Source organism: Rousettus aegyptiacus, unplaced genomic scaffold, assembly GCF_014176215.1.
Source record: "Rousettus aegyptiacus isolate mRouAeg1 unplaced genomic scaffold, mRouAeg1.p scaffold_m13_p_17, whole genome shotgun sequence".
NCBI lineage: Eukaryota > Metazoa > Chordata > Mammalia > Chiroptera > Pteropodidae > Rousettus > Rousettus aegyptiacus.
In genome coordinates, this window is record NW_023416292.1 from 3,623,717 (window position 1) to 3,644,796 (window position 21,080).

Genomic DNA, 21,080 nt, shown 5'->3' on the forward strand with positions numbered 1-21,080 from the left:
ACTGTGATGAGGCCCCATGCTGGATGTCCCCTGTCTCCCTTTAACTTTCCATAATATAGCAGTCATCACACTTTTGTGTCATTTTTTCTCTGAAGTCCATTAGGATAAGGACCGTGACTATCTCTTCACCTCTGTATCCCAGATGCTTAGTCAGGCGCATTGTAGACTGTCAGGCAATAACAGTAGAATGAATGAATGAATGGCAGAAACATGGGAGGAAATAGCATAGTTGCCATAGTGGCAAAACCCTCAATATTTTATATAATTCTTTTAAAATATCAGCTTTATTGAGATAGAAGTCATATACCATACAATTCACTCATTAAAAGTATACAATTCCATGGTTTTCAGTATATTCACTGAGTTGTGCGACCATCACCACATCGATTTTAGAGCATTTTCATCATCACACCAGAAGAAACCTTGCTCTCATTAGCAGGGTTTCCCTCTGTGTTATTATTTAGAGATAACAAACCTAACATTTGTAGAGTGTTTTATAGTTAACAGAGTACTTCATGTAGGCTCATTGATTCTTAAACAATTTGGTGAGGTGGGCATTTTAATGCACCTGTCACTGAGTTTAAATTTGTTTATGGAGTGAGACCTTTAATCAATAAAAAGTATAATCTGAAAGAAAGGGGAAGTCTGATGGGGGTGGCCAGCAGGCAAAGCTCCTGTCTATAGGCTGCTGATTCTAGAAAGGCACAGGGCTGGGTGCTTCATATGTGTTCTTGTATGACCTTGTGGTGCTACACGGTACCCTAAGGCATGACATGTTGAGTGTCCACATAACTCATAGCTGATTCGGAAAGTCAATTAGGGGATAGAAGGTAGAAAAATATTGCATAAAGCAAATAGCTTTTGAAATAATAATAAAAGATCTGAATTCGAATTCCGATTTGGCTACTTACTACAATTCTAATGTTGACAACTTAATCTTCCCAATTTTCAGTTCCTCTATTTTAAAACAGTATCCACGGTATCTTCTATGTAAGTTTGTTGTGATGAGTTAGATGAGTCAATGTGTATGAACCAACCGGTACAGTTGCCGATGCTCAATAAATAGCAAAGCATTTTAGTAGCAATAATAAACAAATTTTAAAAAATAAAACAGCCTTGAAAATAATGGTATATAATTACCATAATCCATTACTGTACAAATTTTAGTGAAATGGACAGGCTCAAATACAGCAAATGGAATAAATGTTCTGAAGGCAGGATGTCAATACGATGCAGAAGCCATAAGACACTTCCTTTTGGCTTAGATATCTACTTCTGGAACTTAATCCTAAAAAATTAGTCTAAACCAAACAAATAAACAAACAAAAGAATAAAATATGTACAAAATTATCCATCGTGGTGCTATCTCCAATAGTAAAGATGCTGGAAACAACTGACCGGTGACTGAGGGATGGTCTGGAATTTAGGGTTATATCAGCAAGGTGGGATATTCAGCAGCCATTACAAGTACCATTAGACCTGTTTGGGCACAGAAGGACCCACACGGGCAGGCGCCCTAAGGCAGAAGGGGCCTGGAAAAATGTGAAGAGAGAAAAGCTAACAAAGTGTCTGAGATATGGCTGAAAGGGTAGGTGGCTGCCAGTTAGTGGGAGCCTTATAGCTTTGTTCGGGACCTTGGATTTCTTCCTAAGTGCAGTGAGAAGCCACTGGAGAGTTTTAAGCAGACAGTGACACAGACAAAATTGTGGGTTTTAAAAGCTCATTTGTTATAATGTGGAAAACAGTTTGGAAATCTATTTTTAAAAAAGCTCCAAGTACGCAGGGAAAGCACTATGCAAAAATATCTTAGAGTGATTGGATAGTGAGTAGGATATTTTTCCCTTTTCAAAAATCCCCTAATCTTGTTGACACACCATTTTCATCCCTTAAACATGGAGAGAGGATTGATTGTACTTTGGAGAGTAGCTGCAAGGAGGAAAGGTTTGGAAGGGATGTGGTCTTAGAAATGTGAGGGCAACGGCGGTGGGAGGTGAAAGTGTGTTATCCGCCTCCATCAGCTGTTTTTCCTCCAAATTATCAAAAATAGCTTCCTGTTGATGTTAAAGATGTTATAACTCATTTATCACTGTTTTGATCTCCCCTTGAATCCTGTCTTTGGGGCTGGAGTCTATCAGCTCAAAGCAGAGAGAGGGGGGCCATGTCACAAAGGGCCTAGCAGATGAGCCCTGGGCCGGGGTGCTCTTCAAGGAGTGCAAGTGCCAATCCATTCCCAGTGCAGGAGCAGACTAAGTACGTTGTGAGTGAATCGTCATCTCATCTTTGTCGAGTGCATATAGTTAGGCAGTGTGTGAGATGTGGGCATACCCCATGCATATGTAACAGCACTTTAATTCATTCACTCATTTATCATGCCATAAACATTTGTTGAGCATCTGCTAAGTACAAGAAGAGTCCTGGTGGCCGGGGATACAAAGAAGAAGATGATGTAGACCCTCGATAATTCTAACTTTGCTATTTAGAGCAGAGTCATGGATGATCTAATCAAAAACTCTTATAATTCCATGTGACGAAAGTGTAGTACAGAGAGGTCAAATGCCTCTGATCTCCAGGTCACTGAAGTTTAACTCAACTTGACTTTCTATTGTTGCAACACTGTCTCAATGAGAGTACACACAGAGGATTCAAAATATGTCATGTTCAGAGATACTTAACAACTACATGATATTGTGAGCTTTAGAGTAGCATCATAGAGGATTCTAGTCCGAGAATGGTTCACACAGAAGAGCAGAGCCGTGTGAATGTTGCTTGACTTCAGCTGCTGCCACATCTCCTAGGCTCATGTAAAGGGATGACTGGGGTAGCGAGTCAAGAATCTTGGCATGATTCCCGTAGGTTAATGGTACCTGGAGTTAATTACTTAGAGGCCATGGCAGAGAGAAGTGTATGTTGATACTGGCGAGGCGAACCTGGAGGGTTCGGAGAACCCAGTTAGGAAGTCACTCTGTACAGCTTCCAGTGTTCTCATGCATTCCTAAATCTTGTATGATAAAGGGGCTTTGTGTTTTTAATGTAAGCTATGAAAAGGAAAGAAAACCGCCCCTACAGACATTTACACAGTGAGCCGATGCTTAGGTTCCGACAACAGTGAGAGGAACTCAGCCTAAGGGTGCCTTTCTAACTTTCATTTAGAGAATAAAAATGCGGATAGCTACCATTGGGCTCTGCCTATTTATTTATACTATTTAACTTTAAATGAACTTACGAAATTTTTTAAAAATTAGGTATTTATTATTAACCTAATTTTACAGATGAAAAAAACTGAGGTTCAGAAAGGTTAAGTGATTTTTCCCAAGTCATCCACCTATCAAGTAGCAGAGCCAGGATTCAATCAAAGTATATCTGACTCCGAAGCCGTTATTCTAACACTGGGTAACTTGTCCTGAGCAAGAGGTGACATCACAGAGGCCTATAAAGTTCTGCTTCTTATTTCTATATCAGGATCATTTTATCTTTCTCCCATTCTTGTTTACTCTCAAATTTTAATTTTGGGGGTTTAACATGAAACTCCCAGAAAGCCTGTAATCGACCTTCTTTCCCTTCCTGGCACTATCTGTCATACAAACTGCAAGAGCCATCTCAGCTTGGCCTCATTCGATGTTTAAAGGCAAAGAAGTTGCCCTTGAAAAACTATTCTCTTGGCCATTAGAGGGGACGAAACACTACCATTTTCAATAACATGGATGGATGTCAAGATAATCATGCTAAGTGAAATAAGCCAGACAGAAAAAGTTGAAAATCACATGATATCACTTATATGTGGGATATAAACCCCAAAACAACAAATGAACAGGACAAATAAACAACCAGAGACTCATGGACATGGACAATAGACTACTGGTTACTAGAGGGGAGGGGGGAGGAGGAAGGGAGATGGGGTAAAGGGGGTCAAATATGTGGTGACAGAAGGAAATCTAACTATGGGATGTGAACGCACAGTATAAGAATATATGCCTTATTGTTAAAGTGAACAGATGAAACTTATTAGATTTCATTAACCAATGTTATCATTAAGAAAATTAATTAATTACTTTAAAGAAAAGAAAAACTAACCTTATCAGCTGCCTACATCCCATAAACACAGCTCCATCACATACAGATTCAGAGATGAGCCAAGTTGGAAGGGACTTTTACCAATATCTAGAAAACTACTTCTTCATTTTATAGAGGAAGGACATGAGTGCCCTGATGGGAAAATGATTTGTCTGAGCTCAGGCGGCAAGTTTGTGCCAGAGCTGGGTCTTGAACCCAGGCCTCTTGACTCCTCCTCCAGTGCTCTTTCCGCTTGACCAGGTGTTGTGCATATTTGTGGTATTAAAATGTGAGCTCACATGGAGAGAAAGAGACTATTAATCTCCTCCATCTAGGTAAACTGCTTGCATGGAAGAGCAGGGTAAGGCCCTGCTGAAAGACGAGGCTTTATCTGTGGTTTCACCCCGCTCTACTCAACTGAGCTAGATTATTATCTTCTGAGCAGCAGCCCCCGCCCTGTTGGAAATGATGAAACATTTGTGACTGACCTCCAGTGCCTGAGAAGCTTCCGGGTGGGGCTAGCGGGTGGTGGGGCGATGTTTCCATCAGGACATCTCTGAAACACAGGCTGGAATCAGCCCTTGCTCATGGTCCCAGGGGTAAGTATTGCCTGGGTAGTAGGATTTTAAATATGTTTGAGGAATGTGTGTCTGTGAACATATATGTGAAGGAGTTTCAGAAGGGATTCTCAGTTTATGTTCTGGAATTGCAAGGTGTGAAATTCAATTGCAGTCAGCTTGGAGTGAGCTTAAATTTTGGCAGTTTGTACTTTATGACATTAATCTCTTGTCCTTGAGATTGGAGATCTACATGCAGTAACAGCAGTAGCAGCCATCAGGATTCCGGCTACAAGGTACATGGACTTTGAATTCAGACGAAACAGGATCCAAAGAACTCTGCTAAATTGTTGTAAGCCTCAGTTTCCTCATCTGTAAAATGGGCATAAAACCACCCACCTGACAAGTGTTGCTATGAGGATTACAGAAGTGCACAGGTAGTGCCCAGTACAGTGCTCCATCAATAGTAGCTATTAATTATTCTTTTTAACTGGGAACCAGATCCCTGAGAACATCTCCTCTATAGGTAGTTTGTCCTTAAGATTCATTCTGAGCTGCAAAGGACTGGTATGTGTGGAGGGAAAGGGAATAGCCTGGCAGTTAAAAAATGTTATGGGTGGGAATCAGAAAACGAATGTTGTCAAGGAGAAAAGCCATGCAAACATCTGGGCAAGGAAAAGCCATCAACAACAGCAAACAGTAATAGTTGACACCTATATGGAGCTTACTATGTGCCAGGAATTGTTCTAAGAGCTTTACGTAGATTAATTCATTTAATGCTCAAAACGACCTTTAAAATGTAGGTGCCATTAGTAGTCTCTCTCTACAGTTGAGGAAACTGAGGCACAAAGGCGATTAGTGACTTGACTGAGGTCCAACAGTGAAAGGAAACTCTTCTGGAGAACTTAGCACTGAAGTGTTCTTAGAGCATTTCTGTCTCCATCCTCTCTGCAGCCTGGAATTGCGAAGGCACCGTGCTCAGAAATGTAGCTGGGGCCCTCGGGGAAGACTGGTGATTGGCCAATCTACTTCTTGGTCTGGGTATTGACCTTGTCGTGTGAGCTTTGGCAACTCTACTCAACATAATGCTGCATAATTGCTAGGGCCTAGAGTAAACGAAAATCTGGGGTTCTTTGTTTAAAAATACTTAAGACTTTAAAGATGGCCACAGCAGAGGACTAAACCAAGCAGGGGCCCTTCCGAGCATGAGGCCCTCTTGGACTGCATAGATGGCATGGCCATGAAGCTGGCCCTGGCCTTGAGACCCAAAGAGGGAGAAACAGTGGTGGAAGGGAGACTTCCCTGTTAACAAAGGAGAAAACCAAGACTTGGGGACATTAAGTGGCTCCCCCAAGGTTAAACAGTGTTTATTATATGCAAATTGGTTTAACTGCAATGTACAGAGTGTTAGGAAGTGCTGTTCCCCACACATTGTCTCTAAGTATTGTGCTGGGAATTGTGGAGTGCAAAGCTCTGACAAGACCTGGTACTAGCCACCAAAGGGCTCACAAAAGGAATGTAAACTGTAGAACGTGCTGAGTTCCTCCGAATTTTTGTTGGACAATCTATGAAATGGAGAACAATTTGGCCCTTCCAATTCACCTGGGGTTTGTGGGCACCAGCAAAACGAACCCATGAGCACTGCTCAGCTGCTGGCAATTCTTCGTACACTTGCTGATTTTGTCTTGAGACTAAGTTGCATTCAAATTGCATTCGTTTCAAGTAATTGCTTGTAAAAAATCTTTCCCCTAAACTACCAAGCTATATTCATGTCTAGTATTTTCTTGTGAAACCACTTCCCCCAAAGTTCTAATTAGAAATTTGGATAACTCATTTTTCTCCTAAAAAATTGGCAATGCTCGCACCTAGAAATATGTGCTACTAGACATGAGGCCTATCTAGCTGAAACTCAAAGTTGCTATTTCTAGTTAATTTGAGTCTCATCTTTTATGTCCATTTTAGGTGGATGGAGTTTTAGAACAACAAAATGTCAGAAATTAGACCTATTTAGCCCACCCACCTCAGTTTACAGACAGAGAAATAGGCTCAGAAAGAGGAAGCGACAAGCCCGAGGTGGCTAATTTTATAGTGGCCGAGCAGTAATGTTGATCTAGGTTCTCATTTCATATTCTTCAAGATGTGTCCCAGTCGTCTGAGGTGAGGCCCCTGCCATGGTGACCAGCACCGAAGGGATCCAGAGATGATTTCTCTGGTACCCAAGACAAAGGTGATGCCATAACCTTCTGTCATTTCCATCCCCATGGCACCTGGTAGACCCCACTCCTGCCTTCTCACAGCTAAGATTTGACCTTTCTGTCTTCTGGTGGGTGGACACAGTGACTGTTTGGAACTAGGGACTTCCAGAACCAGAAGGTTTTATACATTGGAAATGAAAATCATGAGTGAGCCCAGTTTTTTAAAAGGGCCCTATGGAAATGGTTGCATTTCCAATTTTGGGTTGAATTTTCTGTTTTGATCTGAGGGTTACCCCCTATCGAGCACCTGTACAGTTGATTTTTGAACAACATGGGGTTTAGGGACACTGACCCCCTGAGCAGTTGAAAATCTCAGTCGAACTTTTGAGTCCCCCAAATTTAACTAATAACCTCCTGCTGACTGGAAGCTTTACCAAAAACACATACAGTCAATTCACACATATTTTGTGTGTTATATGTGTTACACACTATATTCTTATAATAAGGTAAGTTAAAGAAAAGAAAATGTTATTAAGAAATTCATAAAGAAGAGAAAATACATTTGCTGTATTTATTGAAAGAATCCATGTATAAGTGGACTGGCACAGTTCAAATCTGTATTGTTCTATAGTCAATTGTAGATGCCAGGCCCTTGACCAATCTTGTGCCATGTGGTGAAGGCTGTGGCCCAAATGGCCTGGGTTTGGATTCTGTCTCCTCCATGGAGGATTAGAGCCTGATTTCTTCATATGTCAGTGGGAACAACAACAGTATCTACCTTATAATGTTGTTAGTATTTTGCATAAAGATACTTTATGCAGCTTATGATGCTGGCACGTAGTAAGCGCACACATGTGAGTTAAAATAAAATGAAACAAGTACCATTCCCATGTTTTAGATAAATATTGAGGCCTGGAGAGAGAAAACAACTCACAGTTAGGAAGTTCAGAGGTGAAATTCCAGACCCAATCTATCCGGTCACTAACTCCCTGCCCCTCGCCATTTTCCTTCACATATTTTTGAGGTTGCCGTGCATTTACCCAGCTTTCTCCCACATTATCGTAATTACAAGTGGTCGTATCTGTACTGAACTTTGTGGGAGACAATCAGTTCCACTCAAGTTGTACCCTACAGCCAGAGTTGACAGATACTTTTAGTCGAATTGCTATTTTCCCCACTCATCATCCATTAATTGCCTGTTCTTCAATTAATTCCCTCTCAGCAACTCTTCTCTAAATATTCTATTGCATAGGAATCTCTTTTTCCTCTGAAATGTTACATGTTACTGATGCCACTTCTGACAATTCGTGCTTTGTTGTGGTATCTCTTCAGCTTTTTGTATTTTTCACATCTTAAAATCTTGATTTTCCAAGTACAACATGAACTCTTAAAAGTTCAAGCAATGTTCTCTCTTTCTTCACGTCCACCTGAGTAGCTCACAGACCATGCGCATAGACCATTCAAATACCTGATTGACTGAAATGCGGACACTTAGCTGACTATCTGAATGTTCTATTAATATGGTGAGATAACATTTAGATGTAAATGCATTTTTTATACAAATAAATTTGGTATGCCAATTTAAGCCACTTAGAATTTCTGGGCTTGTTTCAATATTCATAAAATTATTTTTATGATTGAAAAAGATACATGTTAATTATACAAAAACTTTGGAAATAAACATAGTATAAAAAACTAAATAATAATACATCATTCACAATCTTAATACCCAGTTTTGTTAACATTTAGGTAAATTTTCTTCCATTTCCCCCTTTATAACAAAGTACATTTAAACAAATTCCTAATTTTCATAAATTTATATTTATAAATAATAAATCTATACTCGATATGCAGAATTATTGTCAATGAACTATTTTGGACTGGTAAACTGAATCAGGCAAATGGGGGGGGTTATTACTAAACTAATACGATAGACAAAAATGTTTAATGACCCAGAATTTTCTTTCTCTACAAATTTTTTTTATTTTTATACTTGCTTTTTACAAGTTGTGATACTATTGTATATAGCTAAATAAGTACTATATAAGTACTTATAAGTACTATATTGTACTTCCCAGAATATACGTCTTCCCCAAATTTAATTCTTCCTAAACGTAATTTTAAATGTCTGTATAACATTCTACTCTAATTTATAACTTTCCTAATTTACTTAATTTTTGTTTTTCAATTGAATTATTTCCTGTTTTTCACTTTTATAATCAACAGTGGGTACAGCTCTCTTGCTATAGTAGCTTTGGTCCTTTCCTTAATTGTTGGTGACTTGTCTGTTCCATACCTTTTAACCATTTATCATTGAGGAGTGCTAGAGTTTTTTTAAACAACTTTTGTAGGAAAAAAACTGTAAAATATTTTAAAACATGTGTTGTACATATTTGTTCTATTTTTTCTGTTTGCTTTTAAATTGTATTTTAACATATTAAGTTCTAATATTTTAGAGTCAAATATATCTATTTTTCTTATATTGCTTTGTGATTTCTTCCATTGCATATAAACTGAGACAGTTTTCCCTATCTGGGGATTTAATAAATATTATTGAATATGTGAATAGCCAACCCTATTTCCTTCTAATTTTAATAGCTCGATTGAAAAATATCGACTACCTTAATCCTTTTGGAATTTATTTTGTTATATCTGGATCTAAGATATTTTCTCTTTCCTTATAGGTAGCTTATTTGTTATGTGCAACATTCCTTATGAACCTTTGCTTTCCTCTCTCTACTTTGTGAACCATTTTTATGATATATTTATTGTACATACTGGCATTTCTTTTTTTCAAATCTATGCTACATTTAAAAAAAGTGGTAATCAGGAAAAAACTTGTCACAATTCCTTTTCAAACATGTTTTAGCTCTTGATTGCTATTATTTTTTCCCAGACAAATTTTAGAATAATTTAAAATTATCAAAAATTTTCACTGTAATTTCGATTGGAATTAAACTGAACCAACAAATCAGTTTCAAATTGATTCCCTTTACTCTGTTGGCTTCCCAGTCTGAAATATCATATGCCTTTCTACTAGTTTAAATCTTTAGATTTTTCAGTGAGTTTTCATTATTTTCTTCAAACTAACTTTCTTATAAACGATTCTTAGATTTATCCATTGTGATGGTTGCTAAGGCTTATGGTTCTCACTTTCCACAATTCCATTTTCTAACTGGCTATTGCTAGAATAATGGAAAGAATAGCAAGTAATTTTAGAATATTTATCATGCCCTCAGGGCTTTCCTGAGCAGTCTCATTAATTTCACAAGTTTTTCAATTGATTCTTTTGGGATTTCTAGGTATAAAGTCATATCTTCTGCAAATAGGATGAATTTGACTTCTTGCCCAAGACTATACTTTCATTTCTTTCATGTATCAGTTACTAGCTCAGGCTCCTTCACCAGCCTGCCTGGGCACAAAGCCTCATTAACTCTTCATATTATCTTGAACAAGTTACTTAACTTCTCTTAGTCTTGTCCTCTTTAAAATACAAATAAGAATAGTTCCTGTCTTCTACTGTGGTTATGAGAATTGAATGAGTTAAGATGTATAAAAGTGTCTGCCACAAAGAACACGCTCAATAAATATTCAATATCATCATCATCATCATCATTATCATCATTATTATTATAATTGGAAGGTTGGAGGAACTTCCAACTTTCAGGAATTAAAATTTCCAGGACTAATTTTTATTCATTTGTTTGTTTGTTTATTTATTTATATAAAATGTATTGGGGTGACATTGGTTAATAAAATTATGTAGCTTTCAAGTGTACAATTCTGTAATACATCATCTGTCTATGGTATTGTGTGTTCACCACCCAAAGTCAAATCTCCTTTCCTCACCATATATTTGACCCCCTTTAACCTTATCTACCTCCTCACCATGCCCTTTCCTTCTGGAAACCACTAAACTGTTGTCTGTGTCTAAGTTCGTTTGTTTGTTAGTCCTGTTTGTTGCTTTCAGTTTTATATTTCACATGTAAGTGAAATCACACAGTTCTCGACTTTTTCTATCTGACTTATTTTGCTTAGCGTGATATTCTCAAGATCTACGCAGTCGTCACAAATGGCAGTATTTCATCTGTTCTTATGGCCGAGTAATATTCCATTGGCTATGTGTAACACGTCGTCTTTATCCAGTCATCTATCAAAGAACGCTTTGGTTGTTTCCATGTCTTGACCACTGTAAATAATGTTGCAATGAACACAGAGGTACTTAAATATTTATGAATAAATGTTATCAAACTTTTTGGGTAGATACCCAGAGAGGTTGCTGGGTTGTATGGTAACACTATCCATAAATTTTTGAGGACTCTCCATACTGTTTCCCATAGTAGCTACAACAGTTTGCATTCCCATCAACAGGTACAAGGGTTCCCTTTCTTCCATATTCTTACCAACACTCGTTATTTCTTTTCTTTTTGATAATAACTCTTCTAACAGGTGTGAGATGATATCTCATAGTAATTTTAATTTGCATTTCCCTAATAGCTAGGGAAGTCGAGCATCTTTTCGTGTATCTGTTGGTGTTCGTATGTCTTTTTGAAAGAAATATCTGTTCAGGTCCTCTGTCCATTTTTTAACTGGATTGTTTTTTGGTGTTGAGTTGTATGAGTTCTTTATATATTTTGCATATTAGGTCCTTGTCAGAAATGTTGTTTACAAATATTTTCTCCCATTTGGTTAGTTTCCTGTTTGTTTTGTAGATGGTTTTTTTTGCTGAGCAGAAGCTTTTTTAGCTTGATGTAGTCCCATTCCTTTACTTTTGCTTTATTTCCCTTGCCTTTGAAGTCAAATTCATAAAATCTTCTCAAAGACCAAGGTCTGTAAGTTTAGTACTTATGCATTTTATTGTTTCAGGTCTTATATTTAGGTCTTTGATTCATTTTGAGTTAATTTTTGTGTATGGTGACAAACAGCAATCTAGTTTTATTCTTTTGCATGTGGTTTTCCAATTTTCCCAGCACCAAATAACTCATTTGTAAAACTGTTTGGACACAGATTTTTAGTGAATAATTCTGATAATGCTTTTTAATGTCCAAATAATTTGTCGTCATTTATTGGATGCTTATTACTATGTGACAAAAGCTACAACTACCTCACACACCTCATCTTATTTCATCCTCAGAAGTAAGCATCATTTGTATTCACCTTAACAAATCGTGAGAATTAGTAATTACCGTTCCTATCTCACAGATAAGAAAACTGGGGCTTTGAGGGTGAATAGCTAGACCAAGCTCATGCAGAGAATGGCTCAGATGTGAATCCAAGCTGTCTGACTCCAACTTCTCTGCTTTTAGCAGTGAGTTACCGTGCTTTTCCCTGACTTCTTTCTTGGTTTTGGTCTGTTTAAGTTTCCTATGCCTTATGGAATCAATTTTGCTAATTTATAGTTTTCTAGAAAATCATTAATTTTACTGAGATTTCATTAAAAAAACCTCTTAATACTCTCACAATTTTTCATCTCCTGTTTCTATGGTTATATTCATTACTAGTTTGGTTTACTTATGTTTCTTCCTTTTCTTGATTATTGATGTATTCAAAACTGCATATTAAATTAGGAAAGAGAAGTCTAGTAATATGAAAGAGGCTGGGTGATATTACAAAATGGAAATAAAGATTTTTTTTCTTTAAAAATATTTCATTTCCATCCACTTTTAGTTCCTTTTCTCTTTCCTCTATCCTAGTCATTAAGAACAAAATGCTTAGGGCTAGAAAAAAACTTAGGAGTACTTTGCTGAGCCCCTTAACTCAGTGGGACCTAAAAAGAGCTTCTACCTGTCCCAGGTCACACAGTTATCAAGTGACAGAGGTACAATATCATACAGTCGTGCTATCACTCAAATTAATTCATTTTAAAAACAATAAATTAATGAAGATTGCAAAGAAATCTTTTTTAAAGCTTTAAAAAGTTGAAAGCTACTTAATTTTAAAAGATTGACAAAGTCAGCTTAATAATATTGATTTTGATTGTTTCGATCCATATGATTTTCACAGAAATCATCTTTATTGTGCTCTTGTTTTAAACCACTCATTCTAGTATACATCTACCCAAAGAAAGCGTGGCGTCAGGCGGCAGAAGGTGTGTCTTTATTTGTTCACCTCTAATGCACCTACTAGAAAGGCCACGAGAGCGCGCCTTCCTCAGCAGAAGGGGAAACAATAAAATGGAATCCAGCCCTAGCCGGGGTCTCAGGATGTCCTCCCAGGTCCAAGAGAGCAGAAGACACTCCCTTAGTGCTCTGCTGACGCCAGTTGGAGGCGCCCAGCAGGGCGCTGCCGGAATGAGGGCCTGGGCGTCAGAACTCACCCACGTGAAAGAGGATGGCAGTCCCCATCTCAATGATGGAACAAGGCGCACTAAGCTCTCACATGGTCCAAGCGTGTTCTCACAACATAATTGCTGTAAATTGCTCATTTCCTGGTTGTTTGGTGTGTGTGTGTGTACAAATGAGCAGATGTTTCTGCCAACTGTCTCATCAGCAATCTGCAATTAGACCCCAAGGAACCAACTGCTCGTTGTGGTTTAGGGGCCATTAGCCGCTGAAATAATGACATCTGTCATAATTTTCATACCTCATCCTGTCCTGGATCTTATCTCCAAACTGCTCTCAAAATGAATGCCTAAGTTACCTAACATAGACCAACCAGATTTTATTAGCTCTGTTCCCATAGCCATCTTGGTGAAGTGTTTTAGGGTTGAATAATACTAATAATTATTGAGTGTTTCCCACATGCCTGGCATTGTATAAAGTTCTTTATAAGCAGTGTAACTCACTAAACCCACATGGAACTCTGCGAGGCAGATACTGTCATTCTCCACATATTAGAGGTACATGAACTGAGGCACTGAGAAGTTTCATAATTCACATCTAGAAGGGAACAGCACTTGGATCCATATTTAGGCCCGTTTGACTTTCATGTTGTATATTGACACAGGAACTGCCTGTCATTTGGCTAGTAAGATACTCATAATACATTAAAATGATGAAAGGAAGAGTAGGCAATCTAGTTTTGTGTCAGGAGCCAAAATAAAATATTGGTTTTAAAATAATGGAACATTTACTTAATGCAGGAATTCTCAACTGGAGGCAACAGCACCTGCCTCAGGGGGCATTTAGGAAGGCATGGGTTGGTCATGTTCGGTCATTCTGGTTGTTGTGCTGGTGGTTTACCAGGATGTTAAATGCCTGGCATTGTGCAGAACACTTCTAGACCACAAGGAACTGTCTCCAAATGTCAGAGACTGTTAAGAGCCACTAACAAAATGAGATAGTAAGAATTTGAAAGGATGCCACAGAAGTCAGGGGTGGCAAACTCAAATGCCTTTGGAGATCAGCCAGGGGCTGCAGAGTACATGTCCCCTCTTAGTGAGTCAAAATCCCTAAATCTTTAAAGTACATCATCAAACAAAATCATCCAAGCACCAAATGGGCCTGCGGGTCCCCAAACTGGGGCTTTCGGTGGAGGTTTTTCTAATCTCAATACATGTTTACGATAACTTACATGAAGAGGAAAAGCTGTTAATTTGACTTTCATGTTATATATTGACATGGGATAATTTGACTTTCATGTTATATATTGATCCCACATTTAAAAAAAAAGTACATGTGTATACATATATTTACACACATATACAAAACATATTTATAAAAATGTATAGACGATTTTATGGAATAAAATTTGGGGTGATTTTATGAAGTGCTTTACTTATTTGTATTTTTAATTCTTCTACTACAAATATCTATTTCTTGTTTAAATTTTAATAAATAAAAAGGGAGGGGAGCCTTAGAAATATTAAAACTTTGAGTGTGGTGTCAGAACATGCCCCGGTAGCTTACTAGCCATACCCTTGAATGGGAGAGGGAGAATAATTTCTATGATTAAGGACACATGAGACATTCAGCATGAAGTAATCAATGCACTAAAGCACTGGAGTGCCTTAAAAACGGACCACGGGCGATTTTGTGGACGCTGGCCTAGCTTCTAGCTCTTTTCTGTGACTTTTATGTCTTTTTGACACCATAACGCTCTTCTGATCAAGTCCAATCTGCCTTTTGCAGCTGCCCCAGAAATCAGTCTGGTACTGAAATTTGCTTGAGACGATAGTATCTGTCCTCAGACATATCTATGCCTTTCTTTCAATCTAGTCACCAAATCCTTTGAGATTATTGTTTTTCCTGAAAAATCCCCTTCTTGCTTCATCTTGATCAATTTTGTGGTTTTTTATCCACACCCCCGTGCTCCCCCCCTCCCCCCGCCCCCGCTCGGCTCACTTTTCGGTGCTTCTTGGCACTGCAGTGGCAGACCCTGGGACAAGCAGAGAGAGAGGACTCTGACACAGACTGGAAGGAAAATTCTCACATCTAGAATATTCTCACTGTTCATTCCCCCGACCCGCCCCCACCAAAACCCTACCCATCTCACGTGCTGAATGTAAACAAAATAAACAACTCATTTCTGGATCCTGAATCTATTTTATAATCCAAACTAAATAGAACTCTTTGGGAGCTATAATGTTAGGTGTACTTTGCTCATATAACTTGAAAAGCAAAGGATAGATAAAGTTCCTTTGGGAGAAGTGTCTAGAATTTATTACGTAGGAAAGAGGGAGCTTCAGTAATTGCAATGAATAAATTGGTCAGTTTGCTCCCAACTTTGACCTCCCACAGAAAAGTCATTCTGAGGATTAGCTTGCTGGTCTGTGAAGGGTGCGGGAGGAGATAGTGTTTTCTGTCTGGTGGCTTCCAGCTGACAAACACCTACAGCCTTGGAGAGGCCACCGTGGCAAACCCCTTCCCCTCTCCCTGTCACTGACCTCTCTCTCCGACTCTTGGTCCAAAATTTGATCTTAGAATGTCCCAGTGCGAGAACTATAAATAAAAACAAAATATTCAGGATGTTGCACACTGCCCTTAGCCTTTGGAAACCATGACTGGGAAAATAAGCCTTAATGGCAGTAAAAGCCTTTTTAAGGTCCAAGTCTGCAGCAGGACAGTGAGTGGTGGTGCAGCCCCATCTCCGTGCTCCGTGAATACCATTTCAAAGGCTTTGGATTACCCTGCCTTATCTTACAGTAAATCCACGTCCAGCCACATGTCGATGGAATTCATAAGCTAGTTTTTAAATTAAACATATTCATAAGGGTGTAACGGAAGCCAAAGTCTTGGTCCTAAAGCCCAATGAAGCCATGCAGGATGTGAGTGTGTGTGTGTGTGTGTGTGTGTGTGTGTGTGTGTGTGTGTGTGTGTATTTGAGGTTTGGACTCCTTCAAAGACTGTCTCCCAGTGTATTTGCTCTAGGTGGACCCGTGTGCTCCTGGCAGGTTAAGTCTCTCTCGGAGCAAAGAGTAATGGCTGAGCGTGTAGGCATGGACTTAGACCTCATATCCAGGCCTGGCCATTTGCTGGTTGTACAACCTCAGACATGTCCCTCAGCTCTCTGAGCCTCACTGTGCTTGTGACAAAAGGAGGGCAATGATACCTGGGTCATAGGAGTGTGTGAATTGGATAGGATGGTATGTAAATTCACAAGCTGACATCTGGGGAGAGGAAAGTTAATACTCCCTAAGCAGTGAGTTTGCCAGAGGGGAATTGGGGCATAGAGGTTAGGAGTCCTGATCAGCTGCCTTGCCTCCTGCAGGTCTCTAGGACAGTCCCGCTTGTGGTGCTACTTGGAGACGAGGTGCTCAGGGCTGTTCTTCTCAAGTCTCTTCCTGCTGTACCAGGAAGAGCCTGAGCCCCACTCGTGACCCGTGGCTGCTGTGCAAGGAGCTTGTCATGCTGACAGAGTGAGTGAGGTTCCAACAGGGCGAATTGGTGTAGCTGGCTTCCAAGCATGCACACTCTCCAGAGAGGCAAAGGGACCGGTCCCGAAACACACAGCAGCACCGGATGGCTGCCGCTGGCTGGGGGCGGGGATGGCTTTGCAGTTGTACTGGCATCTCTGCAATCTCCAGCTCTGACCCCTCTCTTTTCCCAACAGAGACATGCAGTTCTGGCATGGCTTAGTGATCGCGGTCGTGTCTCTCATCCTGCAGGCCTGCCTCCTCGCAGTCGTCAACTACCTGCTCAGCAGGCACATTGGTAACAGGCTCAGCGTCCTCTCCTCTCCTGGTCTCCCTTAGGGACAATTCTTAAGCCTGCAGCAGGACCAGCTCCTCTTTGGAGGCCCCGAATATCACTTGGAAACCTCATGGATCCACTGGCCAGATGACCCTCACCCTGCCAACCTCAACTGGGGATCCCCGCTCTGACCCAATCTATTTCTGAGTCTTTCCCCTACCTGGACCTTCTGCCTAGAGATGAGCTTCTGTGACGCTCGTGAGGCGGCGCTCATTAAACCTGGGCATAACTAATTTTCTTGGTCACCACCAAAGGGCTGAATGTGAAGAAATGGTTTTCAATGGTAACTGAAGGGAGTCTGGTCAGACTAAGAGATCATCTTAAGTTCTTGAACTGCTTTGCAATGGAAAGGAGAGAAGCTGTGTCCTAGGAAGGCATTACAATTAGCAAAAATAAAATAACACTGCTTTGGTGAAGGCAGGGGACTAGACAAGATGATGTTAAGAAGGTTTTTTCAGTAAAGGAAATCTAGGCTTCTCTAATCATTAGTTCGTTCATTCATTCATTCATTCATTCATTCATTCATTCACTTACTTGCTCAATACAACAGGGAACAAAACAAAAATTCCTGCCCTTATGTAACTTACATCCCACGAGAGCAAACACAACAAACAAGATAAGTAAAACACATGTGGGTTAGATTATGGTAAGTGCTAGGGAGAAATAAAGCAAGGCAAGGAGATAGGAATCGGATGGTGGCCGGCATCCCTGAGATGCTGACATTTGGGTATAAACCTAAGGGAAGCTGCACCTGCAAAGGCCCCGAGGCAGGAGAGCATTTGACATACAACAGCAGGAGCAAAGAGGCTGGGGTGGCTTGAGCTGAGGATCAGGGGGAAGAAAACGGGGTGAGGCCAGAGAGAAAGAAGGAGTGAGGCCGTGGAGGGCCTTTAAGGTTGGGACTTTGGGTTTTACTCCAAAGGAGATGCAGGGAGTTGCAGTGTTTTGAGTGAAGAAGTACTGAGACCCGAAGAGATCCCTCTGAATGTTTTGCCCTAATGAGAGTTGTGCTCAGAAATAGGATGTGCCTGACCCAGCCACCTTTCACATTTGACCCTGCCCTGTCTCCTCTAGCCAAAGAGAATGAGCAATTACTACAAAGAGCCAGGCTCCAGGCCCCCAAGCTTAACCCTGCCCACCACCACCCACCTGCTGCCCTGGAGATGAAGGAGACTCGGGCAGAGAGAAGCACTCCTGCGTCTGAGCCCTGTTGCAGGCGTGAGTAATGGGGCGGGGAGAGAAGTGGTCATAAGTTCATAAAGAATATTCTGCTCTGTCTGGACAACTGGGGTTGGGGGCACCATGCCAGCCCAAGCTGCTAGCCCGAGAGGTCCTCACACCCACCCCAGTAATGACTTCGCCACCTTACCTTTTTCAGAAAGCTGTTCCTCCTGTCATGTGGGACAGACCTCAGTGGGTTTGTGTGGGTCTAAGCTCTTTCCCAGGTTTGGTTATATGTGAACAACTGCATATATGTGAACAGACCGCCTATTTCTGTCTTTATAATACTCTGGCATCTTTTATTTCTCCTGGCCAGTTAGTGGTGAGGCCGAGGTTTCGATTGTCTCTGTCTACCCCCAGCCATGGCTGCTGCTATGCATCATGCCATCTGGCCAGTGTCATTGGCCAGTCCCAGGTGACTCAGCCATACTCCCAGAGGCCCCTTCTCTACAGTCGTAGATCCTCATGGATATGTAGGCATTTTAATAAATACGAGTCTTGGTGATGGTTCGAATGGCTGTCTGCCTCGGGAAAGTGGACCAGCACGCTCACCACCCTGTGGTTCTATCTCAGGGAGTGGACGACCCACCAGGTGAAAACTGTCCTTTCTGCAGCGAGACAACTACCTCTGGAGGTGCACTCACCAGAGAGTGAGCTTTTCCATTGGTTTATCTCTCGATTCATTTGGGTTTGCTCCATCCTTCTAGTTTTATCTTTTGAGTTGGAGATATCTGGCGGCCACACTTCCCCGGCACTGAGAGATGGCCTCAGGGCACGTGGGGACCGGAAGATGCCACTGACATGAATTCAAGGTTTCAGCATAATGGGAGAGGCACTGACCTCATCATGACCCAAAGCTTCGCCAAAGCCTGGCCAGAACCAGACTGGCTTTCAGAGTTCAGAGATCATCGTCCGACCTTCTCATTTTACAGGGGACAAAACCAGGGCACAAAAAAGAATGTAACCTGCATGGACTTAGTGGCAGGTTTAGATGACAACTAGTGCCTGTGGCTTCTGAGGCCAGAGCTCTTTGCCCCGGGCCACATTGTCTCAGCATGTCCCTGTTTACTCCTCCCAAGTTCAGGAAAGCCTAGTGTGTTTGTTATTTGTTTCAGACGCAGCTGGACAAAGCAGCAGTGCCTAGACTCTTCGCTGTATTCCTGCCCATATTTGGAGGCTGTCTCTCCCACCACCTTTTCTCTGTTCTAGTCCTTCTTTCCCTTTGGGGGGTTTTATATCTCTCTTCCCTGCTCCTCTTTGCATTGCTGGCTCTGCCTCTGCCTCTGTCTCAGCCTCCCTTCCATTGGCTCTATCTTCTCCTAACACCTTGCAGCTATCTTTAGAAGAATAACAGTTTCCATGTCTCCCTAGATGACAGTGATACATCCTCAGTCAGCTCCAACACCTCGGACAGCTCCCACGGCCCACTTCCCACTGGCCAGGTAATGGAGACGCCTAGTGAGAGCTCAGCCCTCCACGTGCAGCCTACGGTCCCTTCTGTAAAACTCAGGACTGAGGCCCTCCCAATACAGAGGAGGGAGCAAGAAAGGAGGGGCTCCTTGAGTCAGTACAACATCCTTAGGGGGGGGGGGTGGTCACACTTCCACTCAGCCCCATGTCAGCACGCATCATCCAAAGTGGGTCTGGGTGGGCTGTAAAAACCGAAGTGCTGATGGGAAGCCTCCTTCTCCCCATATCCCAGTCACTGGGCCACTGCTCTGAGTCCTGACCTCATTTGCATTGATTCTCTACATTTTTCTTCCTTAAACCCATTCATTCTCTGAAGACAGAAGGAACAAAGTCACTGGCAATCCTCCTCACTGCCCTGGCCCTGCTCTCAGACGTGGCTACCTGGGACCGGGTTCCTTCCCACTCAGCTTAGGGCCAGCCTCTTGGAGTGGGAGTTCAGTCCTGGGGTCCTACCTCCTCCAAATATGATAGGAATCTTGACCTACATTTCTCTGCTCTTTTTACTTAAGGCCACCAAGAATGTGAATTACACACAAGTGGTCTTTTCAGCCACTGGTAGACTGAAAAACGAATCTGACTTGGACTATGAGAACATAAAGGAAACCACAGATTATGTCAATATCGATCCCCAAAGTCACACGCTCGATTCCTGGACTTCTGCGAACCCTGCTGTCTCTGAGCCGGTGGAATACACTCAAGTGGCCTTGTGAATTCTAGGCTTTTTTTTTTTTTTTTAACTGGGTGAAGTTCTCTATGAATTCTTGTACTTGTTTCACAGAATTATTTCTTTTTTTAAAACAAAACATAGGAGAAAAAAAATAGGCTCGGCCTATGGCCATGCCACCCTGAACAAGCCCGATCCTGTCTACTCTTGGAAGCGAAGCAGGGTCGGGCCTGGTTAGTACTTGGATAGGAGACCACCTAGGAAGACTGAGTGCTACATGCATTAAAAAAAAAAAAAAAAAGCTTATCTCTCAGCAAGGAAGATTCATGAGATGTTAGGAAGAACTTCCAGGGTAAATATGAAAAGATTAGAGCACATCAATAGAGAGAGTGATGAAGTCTCCAAAGAAAAACTTTTAAAATAATTTAATCAGGTGTAGTAGAATCCTGCTTGGCAATCTTATGATTACATGACGCTCTGAGCTCTTTAATTATTGGCAATAAACAATTTACTTAAAAGTGTTAAATAAAATGGCGACCGTCAGTCAGTTCCTTTTCCCTCTTGCTTAACCTGGCACGTGGCATGCGGCCCTTGTTCAGTGCCTCTTGCGGAGTAATCCTGCTTTGCCCTCAGAACCTTAAATGGTCCACTTAGAAAGCCCACCATCATTCAACCTTTGAATGCATTGTTTCCTATGAATGAAAGATGACAAATAGTCCTGGTAAATACCAATCAGCATCACGATCTGTTATTACCAGAAAAATTTAATCCAATAAAATTCCATACCCATTCC

General features: G+C 41.0%; 1 protein-coding gene across 2 annotated transcripts; it reads left to right on the top strand.

Moving 5' to 3' along the window:
• The first annotated feature begins 4,568 nt into the window (after positions 1-4,568).
• RHEX (regulator of hemoglobinization and erythroid cell expansion) lies at positions 4,569-20,491 on the top strand. Of its 2 annotated transcripts, XM_016140905.2 has the most exons (6): positions 4,569-4,649; positions 16,451-16,598; positions 16,793-16,893; positions 18,007-18,150; positions 19,525-19,595; positions 20,133-20,491. In XM_016140905.2, the coding sequence occupies exons 2-6, from the start codon at positions 16,588-16,590 to the stop codon at positions 20,331-20,333; spliced, it is 528 nt and encodes a 175-aa protein (XP_015996391.1). In that variant the 5' UTR covers positions 4,569-4,649; positions 16,451-16,587; the 3' UTR covers positions 20,334-20,491. The 2 variants fall into 2 exon arrangements, with proteins under 2 accessions (XP_015996391.1, XP_036090325.1); XM_036234432.1 differs by lacking the exons at positions 4,569-4,649; positions 16,451-16,598; positions 16,793-16,893 and adding an exon at positions 16,916-17,215.
• Positions 20,492-21,080: the final 589 nt, after the last annotated feature.